The sequence below is a fragment of the Anomaloglossus baeobatrachus genome, chromosome 12, assembly GCF_048569485.1.
Source record: "Anomaloglossus baeobatrachus isolate aAnoBae1 chromosome 12, aAnoBae1.hap1, whole genome shotgun sequence".
NCBI classification, from domain to species: domain Eukaryota; kingdom Metazoa; phylum Chordata; class Amphibia; order Anura; family Aromobatidae; genus Anomaloglossus; species Anomaloglossus baeobatrachus.
In genome coordinates, this window is record NC_134364.1 from 48,658,277 (window position 1) to 48,675,345 (window position 17,069).

Below are 17,069 nucleotides of genomic sequence, written 5' to 3' on the forward strand. Positions count from 1 at the left end.
AGTGATGCCTACCAAAAACACACATCAATAGGTGGATGATACAAATGGAAAGTGCTCAAACACATAAATCGTGTCTCCACTATGACAGCAATCGTTTCCAAAGAGTGAAAACTCTTTCTGGGAGGAAAAGTATTTCTAGGAGGCCAGAAACTAGGCCTCATAATGCAAATATTCATTTGTACAGACTGTTCATAATTACAGACATGAAATTATATAGACAACTGAAATGTAATGTTTTTTTTATTATACATCAATTATTTACAGCTGTAATCATTGTGGGTTAATCAAAGAAGGATCTGCACATGACCGGTGCCGGGGCCTTGGAGTTCCAGATATAGTAGTCGGCCGAGATCAGCTCCCGTGCTGTAAGGCAAAAAGACAATGTGAGATTAGACAGGTCATACTAAGGGGATGAGAAGTAACCACCCCATTACCATATCCCTCCAGCTCAACAGCTGAAGACGGCTTAGTCATAGAAAACGGGCAACAGCTCAATTATAGAAAACGGGTGACGGTTCAGTCATATACAGTCACATGACAAAGTTTGGGCACCCCTATTAATGTTAACCTTTTTTATTTATAACAATTTGGGTTTTTGCAACAGCTATTTCAGTTTCATATATCTAATAACTGATGGACTGAGTAATATTTCTGGATTGAAATGAGGTTTATTGTACTAACAGAAAAAAAGAGAATTTTGTTTACTTACCGTAAATTCTTTTTCTTATAGTTCCGACATGGGAGACCCAGACCATGGGTGTATAGCTTCTGCCTCCGGAGGACACACAAAGTACTACACTAAAAAGTGTAGCTCCTCCCCCTGAGCTTATACACCCCCTGGATAACCAAATCTAGCCAGTTTAGTGCAAAAGCTGAAGGAGGACATCCACCCACAAGTAGAGATAGAGCAAAACCCGGAACAACCGGAACCTCTGTCTACAACAACAGCCGGTGAAAACACACGGAACAAGAAAACTGCCAACAGGCAATAGGGAGGGTGCTGGGTCTCCCATGTCGGAACTATAAGAAAAAGAATTTACGGTAAGTAAACAAAATTCTCTTTTTCTTCATCGTTCCTTATGGGAGACCCAGACCATGGGACGTCTCAAAGCAGTCCATGGGTGGGAATAAACAGAAAACTGAGAAGTAGGCGAAACCTAACTTCACAAATGGGCGACAGCCGCCTGAAGGATGCGTCTGCCCAAGCTCGCATCTGCCGAAGCATGAGCATGCACTTGGTAGTGCTTCGAAAAGGTATGCAGACTGGACCAAGTGGCAGCCTGACAGACCTGCTGAGCCGTAGCCTGGTGCCTGAAAGCCCAAGAGGCACCGACAGCTCTGGTCGAGTGTGCCTTGATCCCCGGCGGGGGAGGCACTTGAGTACACTGGTAGGCATCGGAAATGGCCGACCTAATCCAACGAGCTAGGGTCGGCTTAGAAGCCGAGAGGCCCTTACGCCGACCAGTGGTCAGCACAAAAAGAGAGGTGCACCGCCTAAGAGCAGCGGTGCGAGACACATAGATCCGGAGCGCCCGCACCAGATCCAGAGTATGCAACGCTTTTTCAAAGCGATGAGCAGGAGCCGGACAAAAGGAAGGCAGGGAAATATCCTGGTTAAGGTGGAAAGGAGAGACCACCTTAGGAAGAAATTCCGGAGTCGGACGGAGAACCACCTTGTCTTGATGAAAAACCAAAAAAGGTGACTCCGAAGAGAGCGCAGCCAAATCAGAGACTCTCCTGAGGGAAGTTATGGCCACTAGAAAGACCACTTTCTGTGAAAGACGAGACAAAGAAACCTCCCTAAGTGGCTCAAAAGGGGGTTTCTGCAAGGCCGTGAGGACCAGATTAAGGTCCCAGGGATCCAAAGGCCGCCGGTAAGGCGGAATGATGTGAGATGCGCCCTGCATGAAGGTGCGCACCTGAGCCAGCCGGGCGATACGCCGCTGGAACAACACTGACAGAGCCGAGACCTGTCCCTTGAGGGAATTGAGGGATAGTCCTAGCTGCAGACCAGACTGCAGAAAGGACAGGATGGTCGGCAAGGAAAAAGGCCAAGGAGCATGGCCGGAAGAACAACACCAGGACAGGAAAATTCTCCAGGTCCTGTGATATATCTTGGCCGAGGAAGACTTCCGAGCCCGAGTCATAGTGGAGATGACTTCGGGAGGAATGCCGGAAGCCGTCAGGATCCAGGACTCAAGAGCCACGCCGTCAATCTGAGAGCCGCAGAATTCTGGCGGAAAAACGGACCTTGTGAGAGAAGGTCTGGGCGGTCCGGGAGATGCCACGGCACCTCTACGGACAGACGGAGTAGGTCTGGGTACCAAGCTCGCCTCGGCCAGTCCGGTGCAATGAGTATGACCCGACGGCCCTCCATTCTGATCTTGCGCAGGACTCTGGGCAAGAGAGCTAGAGGGGGAAACACGTAAGACAGACGGAACTGGGACCAATCCTGAACCAGCGCGTCCGCTGCAAAGGCCTGAGGATCGTGGGAGCGAGCCACGTAAACCGGGACCTTGTTGTTGTTCCGGGATGCCATTAGATCCACTTCCGGAGTGCCCCACTTGCGGCAGATCGACCGGAATACTGCCGGATGCAGAGCCCACACGCCGCTGTCCACGGTTTGACGGCTGAGATAATCTGCCTCCCAGTTTTCTACGCCTGGGATGTGAACTGCGGATATGGTGGACTTGGAGTCCTCCGTCCACTGAAGGATGCGTTGAACCTCCAACATTGCCAGGCGGCTGCGAGTCCCGCCCTGGTGATTGATGTAGGCAACTGCTGTCGCGTTGTCTGACTGGACTCGAATGTGCTTGCCCGCCAACAGGTGGTGAAAGGCTACGAGAGCTAGGAGCACAGCTCTGATTTCCAGCACATTGATCGAGAGGGCTGATTCGGACGGAGTCCAAGTGCCCTGTGCTCGGTGGTGGAGAAATACTGCTCCCCAGCCGGATAGACTGGCATCTGTGGTGAGGATCACCCAGGACGGGGTCAGGAAGGAGCGTCTCTGAGACAGAGAGAGGGGCCGAAGCCACCACTGAAGAGAGCTCCTGGTCTGTAGCGACAGAGCCACCAACCTGTGCAATGAAGAAGTCCGCTTGTCCCAACAGCGGAGAATGTCCAGCTGCAGAGGACGCAGATGGAACTGGGCAAAGGGAACCGCTTCCATTGACGCCACCATCTGACCCAGCACCTGCATGAGGTGCCTGATGGAATGACGGCGGGGCCTCAACAGAGAGCGCACCGCCAGATGGAGGGACTGCTGTTTGACTAAGGGCAGTTTGACAAGTGCCGGCAGAGTCTCGAATTGCATCCCTAGGTACGTGAGTTTTTGGGTCGGGGTCAGAGTGGACTTGGGCAGATTGACAAGCCACCCGAATTGGACAAGAGTGGCGAGAGTGAGCGAGACACTCCGCTGACAGTCTGCACTGGATGAAGCCTTGACAAGAAGGTCGTCCAGGTAAGGAATCACTGCCAACCCCTGGAGGTGCAGAACCGCAACCACTGCTGCCATGACCTTGGTAAATACTCGAGGGGCCGTGGCTAACCCGAAGGGGAGAGCCACGAATTGGAAATGTTCCTCTCCGATTGCAAAACGTAGCCAACGCTGGTGTGAAACTGCAATTGGCACATGCAGATAGGCATCTCTGATGTCGATGGATGCCAGGAAATCTCCTTGGGTCATTGAGGCAATGACTGATCGCAGAGACTCCATGCGAAAATGCCGCACCTGAACATGCTTGTTGAGAAGCTTGAGATCCAGGATGGGCCGGAAGGAACCGTCTTTTTTGGGGACCAGGAAGAGATTTGAGTAAAAACCTCTGAACCGTTCCCTGGCGGGAACCGGTACAATTACTCCGTTGGCCTGCAAGGATGCCACGGCCTGAGAGAAGGCGGCGGCCTTGGAGCAGGGGGGAGTTGACAGAAAAAATCTGTTTGGCGGGCTGGAAGAGAACTCTATCCTGTAGCCGTGGGAGATGATATCCCGCACCCACTGATCGGAGACGTGTTGAAACCACACGTCGCCAAAGTGGGAGAGCCTGCCACCGACAAAGGACGTAGCTGGCTCGGCCAGATAGTCAAGAGGAGGCTGCCTTGGTGGCAGCAGCTCCTGCGGACTTTTGTGGACGCGGCTTCTTGCGCCAGGTGGGCTTCTGGTCCTTGGCTGAGTTAGTGGACGAGGTCGAGGGCTTAGAGGACGACCAGTTAGAGGAACGAAACCTCGACTGGTTCCTGCCCTGGACAGGTTTCCTGGTTTTAGTCTGTGGCAAGGAAGTACTCTTCCCGCCAGTAGCCTCCTTAATTATTTCATCCAGTTGTTCACCGAACAGCCTGGACCCAGCAAGGTACTTCTTTGAAGAAGCATCTGCCTTCCACTCTCGAAGCCACAAGATCCTGCGGATAGCGAGGGAATTAGCGGAGGCCACCGCAGTGCGGTGAGAGGCCTCCAGCATGGCAGACATGGCTTAGGCTGAAAAGGCTGAAGCCTGGGAAGTTAAGGCAACCAATTCAGGCATAGAGTCCCTAGTGAGGGGATGCATCTCCTATAGGGAAGCAGAGATGGCTTTGATAGCCCACACTGCTGCAAAGGATGGGGAGAACGAGGCCCCTGCCGCCTCATAGACAGACTTGGCCAGGAGGTCAACCTGGCGGTCAGTGGGATCCTTAAGTGAGGTGCCATCAGCCACAGATACAACTGTCCGGGCTGAGAGTCTAGACACCGGAGGGTCTACCTTTGGTGAGTGAGCCCACTCCTTGACCACCTCTGGTGGAAAAGGAAAACGGTCATCAGAACCACGCTTTGGGAAGCGTTTGTCAGGACAGGCTCTGGGCTTGGACACAGTGGCTTGAAAACTGGAGTGGTTAAAGAACACACTCCTTGTTCTCTTAGGCAAGGTAAACTGGTGCTTTTCTGCCAGAGAGGGTTGCTCCTCTGATACTGGCGGATTGAGGTCCAGTACAGAATTAATGGACGCAATCAAATCACTAACATCTGCATCACCCTCGGTCAGATCAATGGGGCACATGGAGGTAGCGTCCGAGCCCCCAGTAAAGATATCCTCCTCGTTCTGCGAGTCGGCTCGTGAATCGGAGCCGCGGGACGAGGAAGGAGAGGGGACCCTGCGTCTCCTTTTAGGAGGACGGGGTCTGGGAGCAGATGAAGAATCCTCTGTGAGCTCTGCAGAGCGAGCCGAAGCAGCAGAGGCGCCCTGAAAAGGGGGCTGATGCATGCTCAGCAGAGTCCGGGACAGCTGTCCCATGGAGTCGGCAAAGGACTGGGAGATAGACTTAGAAAACAATTCTACCCAAGCCGGGGGTTCAGCCACCGGGGCCGGAGCAGCCGGAGGGACCACTGGGGAGACTCCAGGCTGAGGCACCACCATGTTAGAGCAGGCATCACAATGAGGATATGTGCTCGGTTCAGGCAGTACGAGCTTACATGCAGTGCATATTGAGTACAGCCTTGCAGCCTTGCTCCTAGTGCGAGACATGCTGCTGAGGTGGGGGCTCTGCAGTAAAGAACACACTCCTTCAGAATGCCCAGAGAGTGTATAAGAAGTTCCACAACCCGAGGTTGTGGCTTACCAGACCGTTTTGTGTGCCCTCCGGATCCCACAGCTCGGACCCCCAGACAGGTTGCAGAGATGCAGCAGCCAGCGCCGATCAGTGTGAGAACGCTGATAAAATGGCGCCGGAGTGCTCCTTGACCACCTCCTGAACACAAAGCATTGAACTGGCTATATTTGGTTATCCAGGGGGTGTATATGCTAGGAGGGAGGAGCTACACTTTTTAGTGTAGTACTTTGTGTGTCCTCCGGAGGCAGAAGCTATACACCCATGGTCTGGGTCTCCCATAAGGAACGATGAAGAAATATGCAATCCGCATTTAAACTAAATTTGACCGGTGCAAAAGTATGGGCACCCTTATCAATTTCTTGATTTTAACACTCCTAACTACTTTTTACTGACTTACTAAAGCACTAAATTGGTTTTGTAACCTCATTGAGCTTTGAACTTCATAGGCAGGTGTATCCAATCATGAGAAGTTGTTCTCCTATTTGAATCTCCTATGAAGAGTGGCATCATGGGCTCCTCAAAACAACTCTCAAATGATCTGAAAACAAAGATTATTCAACATAGTTGTTCAGGGGAAGGATACAAAAAGTTGTCTCAGAGATTTAAACTGTCAGTTTCCACTGTGAGGAACATAGTAAGGAAATGGAAGAACACAGGTATAGCTCTTGTTAAGCCCAGAAGTGGCAGGCCAAGAAAAATATCAGAAAGGCAGAGAAGAAGAATGGTGAGAACAGTCAAGGACAATCCACAGACCACCTCCAAAGACCTGCAGCATCATCTTGCTGCAGATGGTGTCAATGTGCATCGGTCAACAATACAGCGCACTTTGCACAAGGAGAAGCTGTATGGGAGAGTGATGCGAAAGAAGCCGTTTCTGCAAGCACGCCACAAACAGAGCCTGAGCTATGCAAAAGCACATTTGGACAAGCCAGTTACATTTTGGAAGAAGGTCCTGTGGACTGATGAAACAAAGATTGAGTTGTTTGGTCATACAAAAAGACGTTATGCATGGAGGCAAAAAAACACGGCATTCCAAGAAAAGCACTTGCTACCCACAGTAAAATTTGGTGGAGGTTCCATCATACTTTGGGGCTGTGTGGCCAATGCTGGCACCGGGAATCTTGTTAAGGTTGAGGGTCGCATGGATTCAACTCAGTATCAGCAGATTCTTGACAATAATGTGCAAGAATCAGTGACGAAGTTGAAGTTACGCAGGGGATGGATATTTCAGCAAGACAATGATCCAAAACACCGCACCAAATCTACTCAGGCATTCATGCAGAGGAACAATTACAATGTTCTGGAATGGCCATCCCAGTCCCCAGACCTGAATATCATTGAACATCTGTGGGATGATTTGAAGCGGCTGTCCATGCTCGGCGACCATCAAACTTACCTGAACTGGAATTGTTTTGTAAACAGGAATAGTCAAATCTACCTTCATCCAGGATCCAGGAACTCATTAAAAGCTACAGAAAGCGACTAGAGGCTGTTATTTTTGCAAAAGGAGGATCTACAAAATATTAATGTCACTTTTATGTTGAGGTGCCCATACTTTTGCACCTGTCAAATTTTGTTTAAATGCGGATTGCACATTTTCTGTTAGTACAATAAACCTCATTTCAATCTAGAAATATTACTCAGTCCATCAGTTATTAGATATATGAAACTGAAATAGCTGCTGCAAAAACCCAAATTGTTATAAAGAAAAAAGGTTAACATTAATAGGGGTGCCCAAACTTTTTCACGTGACTGTAAAACGGAAGACGGCTCAGTCATAGAAAACGGGCGACGGCTCAGTCATAGAAAACGGGCGACGGCTCAGTCATAGAAAACGGGCGACGGCTCAGTCATAGAAAACGGGCGACGGCTCAGTCATAGAAAACGGGTGACGGCCCAGTCATAGAAAACGGGCGACGGCCCAGTCATAGAAAACGGGCGACGGCCCAGTCATAGAAAACGGGCGACGGCTCAGTCATATAAAACGGGCGACGGCTCAGTCATATAAAACGGGCGACGGCTCAGTCATATAAAACGGGCGACGGCTCAGTCATATAAAACGGGCGAGGGCTCAGTCATATAAAACGGGCGAGGGCTCAGTCATATAAAACGGGCGAGGGCTCAGTCATATAAAACGGGCGAGGGCTCAGTCATATAAAACGGGCGAGGGCTCAGTCATATAAAACGGGCGAGGGCTCAGTCATATAAAACGGGCGAGGGCTCAGTCATATAAAACGGGCGAGGGCTCAGTCATATAAAACGGGTGACGGCTCAGTCATATAAAAGTGATGACGGCTCAGTCATATAAAACTGACGTGTATTGATATGGAGACCCTTCAACTATTGCAGGAATTAATCACAAAATTACATAATTTTAATAATTAATTTACTTTTTTTTTTTATCATTACTGGTGACACTTTACTCTATACCTAAAAGAATAAATCTTGAAATGGTACGGTTTACACAATGACCACTAGACTAGTCACAATAAGTTGCCTGTTTTCTATAGTTTGTCAACTTTGCTGTACAGACTGGGAGAAAATGAGCAAAGTCCTCTCAATGTCATTGAAAATATTAAAGGGTTATTTCGTCCCATCACAAAACAAACAAGTTACCTCTTCTCTAAAGGACAGGGGATAAGTTGGCAATCACTGAAGGTCCGACTTCTGGGACTCACAGCAATCCTGAAGAGTTCCAATTCTGAGATGCAAATGCTCCATTCATTGTCAATGGGACTGTCCAAAAAGGCAGAGTACGGCTCTCTGCTTTCTCCGGCAGTCTCATAGACAATGAATAGAGTGGAGGCTGCGCATGCGCATCTCTTCCCCATTCAAGACAGTGTTGTGCAGAGCTATTATCTCGGGGGTCCTGAAGCCCCAATCGCAGGTTCACTGCGGCTCCCAGCAGTCAGTCCCCAGCGATCAGCAACTGTTCCCTATGGCACTGATGGAGGATACCTTTTTTGTTTGCTTTTGATTAATCCTATAATGATAGCTTTACAGTTTAGCAGGCAGCATAATAACATTATACACAGGTAACGCTCTGCATATACGTTATGACTCACAGGTAATAAATTGAGATTTTTTTCCTTAATTTACGCTCATGCAGTTGAGCTGTCGTAAAGCAACGCATATCATGCTGCACGGCCTGCACAGACAATACCGGAAGCGCATGTCTACACCATACAGTCTCTACACAAAGCCTAGAAAGGAAAATCTTGCTTATACTATTTGCCGCCTTGCCAATTAGCACATAAATTATACTCGGTAAAAATAGCGAACAACCAAGAGTAAACATTAAATGACTCTTACAGGTCACAATTTTTGGCTTTGCGGGTGAGAAGACTTGGATGGAGTGCTGGTCGGTGTAACATCCCGTCAAGCTGGACTCAGGAATCCGGAATACAAGCTGTGGACACGACAATAGTCAGAAGCACACAAACCGAAAAATTCTGCTTACAACATTTAAAAAAAAAATGCAGCCAAAATGTCCTGTTTTTCAACCTTATTAATTTTACTTCTTATATAGAACATTAATTCCACAGCGCTTTACAGGATTATCATCACTGTCCCCATTGGGGCTCACAATCTACATTCCCTACCAAGTAGGTTTTTGGAGTGTGGGAGGAAACCAGAGAAAATCCAGCAAACACGAGAACATATAAACTCCTTACAGATGTTGTCCTTGGTGGGATTTGAACCCAGGACTCCAGCACTGCAAAGAAACAGTGCTAACCACTGAGCGCTGCCCACTGTATAGTGGTAACCACCAAGCCACCTTGCTGCCCACTGAACAGTGCTAAGCACCGAGCTGCCCACTGTACAGTGCTCACCACCGAGCCACCATGCACTGTAGCACTGTACAGTGCTAACCACCAAGCTACCATGTGCTAACTCTGAGCCACTGTGCTACCCACTGTACAGTGCTAACCACTGATCCACCATGCTGCCACTGTACAGTGCTCACCACCGAGCCACCGTGCTGCCCACTGTACAGTGCTAACCACCAAGCTACCATGTGCTAACTCTGAGCCACTGTGCTACCCACTGTACAGTGCTAACCACTGATCCACCATGCTGCCGCTGTACAGTGCTAACCACGGAGCCACCGTGTGCCAACCACTGTAGAGTACTAACCAATGAGCCAACTTGTTGCCCACTGTACAGTGCTAACCACTGAGCCACTGTTTGCTAACCACTGAGCTACTGTGCTGCCCACTGTACAATGCTAATCACTGATCCACCATGCTGCCACTGTACAGTGCTAACTACTGAGCTATTGTGTGCTAACCACTGAGCCACCCACTCTACAGTGCCAACCACAGAGCCACCGTGTGCTAACCACTGTAGAGTGCTAACCACTGAGCCAACATGTTGCCCACTGTACAGGGCTAACCACTGAGCAACTGTTTGATTATGACATAGCTTTATCACATGTAACGTTTTGGAACAACAAGCCCTCAAAATCGAAGGCATTGTGATAAAATGTGTGTAGTGCTGGAATTCTGGACTAGAAGCAGACTGTATTTTCCATCTTATAATGCATTGGTGCAGGAGCTATGGAGACAGTGGTGCACAGTCCCATAGACTTTATATTGAGCCCATGCAGCTCTCTACGCTCACTCAGAAGTGCTTGTGCCCCTTTGTTTCAACGACCATTGGGATCTCAAAACACAAACCCCCCTCAGCGATCAACAGTGCTTTAAATAAGCTGCAAGGTTACCCTTTACCGATAAAGACTTCATACACTTTTTTTTAACAAATGCATGTTTTGGGGGCTAAAAATCATTTTTTGCAATTGGGTTTTATCAAGAATTTTGCACCACTTGTCTACTGTAACCTCTGTGTTGCACTGCCTATTGCTGGTTGCGGAATGAGTTAACTGAGAACCCATCAGTGAGCTCTATATAACAGTCTTACAGGAGAGGTTTTACCGGTTTCATCTTTTTCTGATCTCCTCAACTGACTTATGACTACAGATAACATCAAAGTTGAATGTGTGGAGAAACAAAGATGGTAAAAGTCAAACGGTGCAAATATATTGATGAAACCCTGCAAAAAAATGATTTTTACCCCCAAATACATGCAAAAAAAATGGAAAGAAAATATCTCCAAAAGTCAATCATTAAATTTCTTAACTCACTTTGACATAAGCGGTGTTTCCAACACAAATAGGATCCTCCGGGTCGTTGGGATGTTTCTCCGAACTGAAAGTCACAGTTCCCGTCAGGGAAATCTCTAAAGATTTTGGAAACTTCTGGCCTGAAAATTATTACAAAAAAATGGTTTCAACAACTCATATAGAAACCAGATCAATATGTCCGACGAACCTCTGAAATATTATTTATCAGACACTTATTAGTATCATCTATTAGAATTCCCGGGACACATACAGTGCCTACAAGTAGTATTCAACCCCCTGCAGATTTAGCAGGTTTGATAAGATGCAAATAGTAGGATTTTTGTGTACTCACCGTAAAATCTCTTTCTCTTAGTCTTCATTGGGGGACACAGGACCATGGGTTATGCTGCTGTCACTAGGAGGCTGACACTAAGTAAACAGAAAAAGTTAGCTCCTCCCCAGCAGTATAACCCCTGAGCCGGAGGCGGGCTCAATCAGTTTAGTGCACAAGCAGTAGGAGGAGAGCCAAACAATCCTGGATAAAAACAAGGTAAAAAACTATGACGAACAGTCGTGTGACCAGTGACCTGGGAATGTGGGCACTGGGGAAACAGGCATGTCATATATAACGAAAAACACAAGCAGGGTGGGTGCTGTGTCCCCCAATGAAGACTAAGAGAAAGAGATTTTACGGTGAGTACACAAAAATCCTACTTTCTCTGTCGTTTCATTGGGGGACACAGGACCATGGGACGTCCAAAAGCAGTCCCTGGGTGGGAAGAAAACCATCACCGGAGATAGGAAGGAAGTCGCTTCCCCTTGCCGGGCTGACCCGGACCTACAAGCGCCTACGTTGTTACAGGTGTGCCACTGCCACCCGCAAACCTTGCACCAAGACTGGCCTCTGCCGAAGCTTGAGTGAGAACCTGTTAGAACTAGCAAAGGTACGCCGACTAGCTCGGGTGGTGGACCAGAGGACCTGGTTGACCGACGTCCGGAGCCCAATCGTGCAAGGGTGCCCCTTGCTCGGTAGACCGCGGCGGAAGTCCGACCTTCATGCGATAGTCTTCACATATGGAGGAAAGGATCCATGTGATATTCAGGCCCTTTGCGCCGGCCTATGCTTCTTGGGAAAGGGCGGAAGGATGGACTGACAGTCGGTGTAACCGACAAAAAAATGGTGTCCTGTCGACACGAAAGACTGAGGGCTCGTACCAGCCCTAGAACGAACTATGCCTCTTTCAGGCTGAGAGGGGAGCCTAGAACCGACAAAAAACGAAACCTAAAGACTTCTTCTGGAAGGAAAGCCGAGGTGTCTCGGACAGAAACGAAGGGTTCTGGCTGGAACCCCCCCCCTTATCCTGCTGGCGGAGCGGAAAAAAGGGGGAGAAAAGACTACGAGAGGGCTGTCCGCCCTGATGCCGTCGATAACAAACAGATGGCCACAAGGAGCCCACCTATCAAAAACAGGTGGGAGCTGGGAAAAAAGGGGTACCTTGAGCAAACTCATCACTGGATTATGGTCCCCCTTTTCTAGTGAACGATGAAAAACGCCGAGCCAGATGGACGTTTCTCTGAGCGAAGGCCCTGATTGACGGAAAGTGAAAAGTCTCTGAAGATGCGGTCCTCACACCACCGGGGGAACTCTTTCCACGTGGAAATAAATCTTCGAGGGAACTGGATTCCATGCCCTCCTCAATGTCTGCCATCATCTTATTCACAGACCTGACCGAGCCAGCACCCGGGATCCACTGGTGAGGCCATGGAACCTGGGACTCCTGAGTCCTGGTAGACTAGAGGGGCCCCGACACGGAAGAATCTGGCGGTCTGGAAGGAGCCACGGGGCATCTGCGAGGAGATGAGTAAGCTATGCGAAGCTATGCTCGCCTGGGCCACTCCCGAGCTATCGCCTGCCTAGGTTCTTCTTGAGAACCCTCGAGAACATGGAACGCAGCGGGAAGATGCACGAGAGCGTGAACAGGCACACGACCGGGCTTGGGCGTCGTCCTCTAGTCCAGAGCAGGTGGCGTACTCGACGCACCATGGACTTGAGAGTTGGATCGGAAGGCCAAAAAGTCACGACTGTAGGTCTTCCTTCGCCAGAGATCTGGCTGTTGATATCCCTGTTGGAGTCCTTTACCTACGCGAGACCTATCGTACCGCGGAAATCGGCCGCCCAAACGTCCACGCTCGGGATGTGCTGCCGAGATTAGCGAATGAAAGAGCCCGTCCCAGAGCAAGAACCTCTTGGCCTCTTCACTTGCCATGACGCTCTTTGCGTCTTCCTGGTGGAAGATGCGCATCACTGCTGTGGCATGGTCCGACTGGAACCTGACTGGACAATACAACCCAGAGAAGAAATTGTAACCGGGCTAACCGAATGGCTCCGAGTCCGGAATGCTGAAGGGGAGACGACACTCTAGGGGTGTCCCTCGGGACCGTGCCGAGGAATGGTGTGGTAGCATACTCTAGTACGGGAGACTGGTGACGGTTGATAACAAGCTCCAGAGGAGGAAAGGGAATCTTCCCAGGGAGATTGGGAAGATTGGTCATCTAGGAGGAAATTGGCCGGTCACCCTCGAAGACGGAGCCTTCCTGTCCCCGCTCTTCAGTGTGTTCCGTTGGAGAGTCCGGGATGAAACCTGGTATGTGTACCATCTCTAACATCGCCACAGGCTGTCGAGGACTCGCATAGCAAGAAACCGAAGGGAAAAAACGGGAGCGGGAGGCAAAGAGCCGCAGGACCCTATGCCAGGAGGGAAACTGCTCCTGCGTGAGGAGTAGCAACCCTTGAACGGCTCGAATACCGTGCCTGAGGAGTGATGGACCGGGCCGGGTCTGGGAGGACTCCTTCCTGTAGCTCAGCTACCCTAGTAGCGAAAAGTGATGATGATGGTCTAAACCTCAAGGCGATGGTACTTGAAGGGAGACTCTGGGTCTCCCGGTCGTTCCTGGGCAGAGAGAGCCTGGGGATGCGTCGGGATCGTGATCCCTGCAAGCACTCTTAGAAAGCTGGGACGGTCCGCAGCCACGCAAAGCGGAGATGACTGTTGTAGGGATAAAGGTTCCCTGACGAACCTAACGTGAGGGAACGAGTCCTGGTGCATCAGAGCCGATGCCGGGAAGGGGATGTACCCTTCCCTTACGTAGCCAGTCTACCCTGACGCAGCCTAGGGGATAAACTGGACTCGCCTATCTCCGAAAGGGCGATCCCGAGAGCCGGAAAGGAAGTCAGCGACTTCCTAGATGTCGAATCTGCGTTCCTGATCCCGAGTCAGAGCTCTCGACGGGTAGGTACCCTGATGTTAGAGGCTCAGGCCGTGTAGCGGGGAGACACCAGATTTTGTAAAGAGAGGGTACTCACAGAAGCTGATAACCAGTCCTGGATCGGCATAGGTGGAGCGCGGACCTCTGCGTAGAGTGACCGTGGAGGCCCTGCGGAGCGTCGCGATAGGGACGAGAAGCCAGGAGGAACCCAGGCGGGTGAAGTACAGGGTAGCGTGCCCCTTCATCACGGAGCCCTCTACGAGAAGGGGTAAGACAATATAAGGGACTTACCGCTGGTAAGAATTGTGTCCGAGGAATATCCGTGCTCACGCAGACACACGGCGAACTGGATGTCCACTGAAAACCCGCAGGGGCCCGCACCTTCCTGTCTGCAAGGTGCCATGCCCCCTCTCTCCAGAGCCCTCTGGGGGAATGATAATGACAATAACACGACTTACCGCAGGTAAACGCCGTGTCTGGTAGTTGTCTGTGCTCACTCAGCGACTCCAGTGTGGCCTGCCGATTCTCCCCGAGACCCCTTTTTGTAGAAGGGAATAAGACGATGACTAGACTTACCGCTGGTAAACGTCGTGTATGGCAGTTGACTGTGAGCACGCGGTAACTCAGCAAGCTCTGGATGTCGTCTGAGCAGGGTCCGCTCCAAATGACTTAAGGGGAACCTGTGTGCATGGAGATAAGGGGGCTGTCCGTAGCCTTACGGCCTGACTCACCAATTCCAGCAGGCCTTTAGACATGCGCCAAAACATCCAGGTCCTGCTCGGAGTCCAGCAGAGGTGGAAAGCCTGGGCCATCACCCGAGAAGTCGGAAGACTGCCGGAGAAAAAGCAGTCTGGACCTGGGGAATAAGGTGGAAAAACAGGGGGGCCACAAAAGACGAGACCTGTCGGGTCCGCTTCTAGCATAGGAAAGGTCCCTGGTACGAGACTCACCTCCCCAAGGGGATTGCGCTAGACCTATGGAAGGTATAACCGAGTATTGGCCGGGGACGCAGCGCATGCGCGCGAAGCCGAGGGCCGGCGGCGAGGGGATCTATGACCTGAGACAGGGCATTAACCCGCCGGAGGGGACTAAACTAAAACCTCGAGCTGGGAGCGCGATATAAAAAAGGTGAAGCAAAACAAGTGCCCGAAAGTACTGTAGGAGTTAAGGTGCAAAAAACTCATGTATGTCAAATTTTAATAAAAATCGACCTAAAATAAAAAATATCCACTAAGAAAAGTGTGTTTTAGTCTCTCCCCCGGAAAAATAAGGTGACGCTGAGGCCTCAGTAAACCCAGACTAGTAGTCTGGAATAAATTCACATTCTCTTTTTTTTTTTTTTTTTTTTTTTTTTTTTTTTCTTTCTCTCTTTATTTAAAATGGACGCTGTGAGCGGGAAAAAAATATCCCCCACCCCCCAAGTGATGCCTGGAGCACGGCCGAGGGCGGGAACGGAGAGGCCGGCGTCCAATAGCGCCGTGCGGGAGGCGGGCCTGGGGACGCCGAGGACAGGGCCGAAGCCGGGGGCTAAATTTTGGAGGTGCCGGGGCGGACAGAGGCCGCGCCGGCGGACCCGGCCGCAGCGGCGGCGGAGAGGATCCTCGGCGCGCTGTGCGGGGTGCGGCCTGGGCACGCCGAGGACGGGGCCCCAGCAGAGGCACCGTCGCGGGCAGAGGCCGCGCCGACGGACCCGGCCGCAGGCGGCGGCGGGGAGGATCCTCGGCGCGCCGTGCGGGATGCGGCCTGGGCACGCCGAGGACGGGGCCCAAGCAGAGGGACCGTCGCGGGCAGAGGCCGCGCCGGCGGACCCGACCGCAGGCGGCGGCGGAGAGGATCCTCGGCGCGCCGTGCGGGATGCGGCCTGGGCACGCCGAGGACGGGGCCTGGGGGACCGAGGACAGTGGCCGAGCGGAGGTACAGATGCAGCGCCGGCGGAGCCAACCTCAGGAGGCGCTGTTAAAAAGGTACAGGGGCAGCGCCGGCGGACCCGGCCGCAAGCGGCGGCGGCGCAGCAGCGATGCGGGGCCGCCAGACCTCGGAGCCGGCAGGGAGCTCCACTGACGCAGCGGGGGAGTCCGGCGAGTAGGCCCAGACCGGGGCCTCAATTTCTGCAGCCGTTCGAGGGGGGGAGAAGGTAGGGGTCCTACCTGATCCGCGGCGCGCTGTCCAGTGTGCAGGCTGAGGCTCTGCACCTGCTCCTGTGTGCTCCGCTCAGCGAAGGAATGGCTGCGGGCACCTGGAAGCAGGCTGAAGAAGGCGGGAAGCTGGACGCCATTGGGGTAGAAGCCCCTAAATGTAGCAGCGTTGCGGGCCCCATCCAAAAACTCCAGATGCGCTGCGGAGGTCCAGTCCCTGCTGTATGCCCCTTGCGACCCTTTGGGGTGGTACCGCAGGGTGAATAGGGGTGCCCAGGAAAATACAGCCCCGCGTGCCAACCGGGGAGCGGTACCGTGGAATTGGACGGGGGAGAGGGCCCGACAACTCAAGCCTCTGCGACCTAGGGGAGCGGTACCCACACGGGCTGCGAGAGCTGAGGTAGAGAAAAGATACCTGCAGAAAAAGAAAAATTACCACAGATGAGAGCGACGAGCGTCGCCGAGAAAAAATGAAAAAATAACGCAAAAAATCAAGTGGCTGAAGGGGGCCCAGACGGCCCACATCAGCCTCCTACGACACTAAGCAAAAAACTGATTGAGCCCGCCTCCGGCTCAGGGGTTATACTGCTGGGGAGGAGCTAACTTTTTCTGTTTACTTAGTGTCAGCCTCCTAGTGACAGCAGCATAACCCATGGTCCTGTGTCCCCCAATGAAACGACAGAGAAAAGTTAGAGCCTGCAAACTTCAAACAAGAGCAGGATTTATTAACAGATGCATAAATCTTACAAACCAACAAGTTATGTTGCTCAGTTAAATTTTAATACATTTTCAACATAAAAGTGTGGGTCAATTATTATTCAACCCCTAGGTTTAATATTTTGTGGAATAAACCTTGTTTGCAATTACAGCTAATAATCGTCTTTTATAAGACCTGATCAGGCCGGCACAGGTCTCTGGAGTTATCTTGGCCCACTCCTCCATGCAGATCTTCTCCAAGTTATCTAGGT

General features: G+C 51.2%; 1 protein-coding gene across 1 annotated transcript in view; it reads right to left on the reverse strand.

Annotated features, from left to right (window-relative positions):
* Positions 1 to 222: 222 nt before the first annotated feature.
* AP5M1 (adaptor related protein complex 5 subunit mu 1) overlaps positions 223 to 17,069 on the reverse strand; it is a 40,627-nt gene continuing 23,780 nt past the window's right edge. The window contains exons 7-9 of the mRNA XM_075330102.1: positions 10,721 to 10,839; positions 8,890 to 8,986; positions 223 to 363 (exon numbers count right to left, since the gene is read on the reverse strand). Of these exons, the coding sequence (XP_075186217.1) occupies positions 281 to 363; positions 8,890 to 8,986; positions 10,721 to 10,839 (299 nt within the window). The 3' untranslated portion in view covers positions 223 to 280. The remainder of the gene's footprint in view (positions 364 to 8,889; positions 8,987 to 10,720; positions 10,840 to 17,069) is intronic.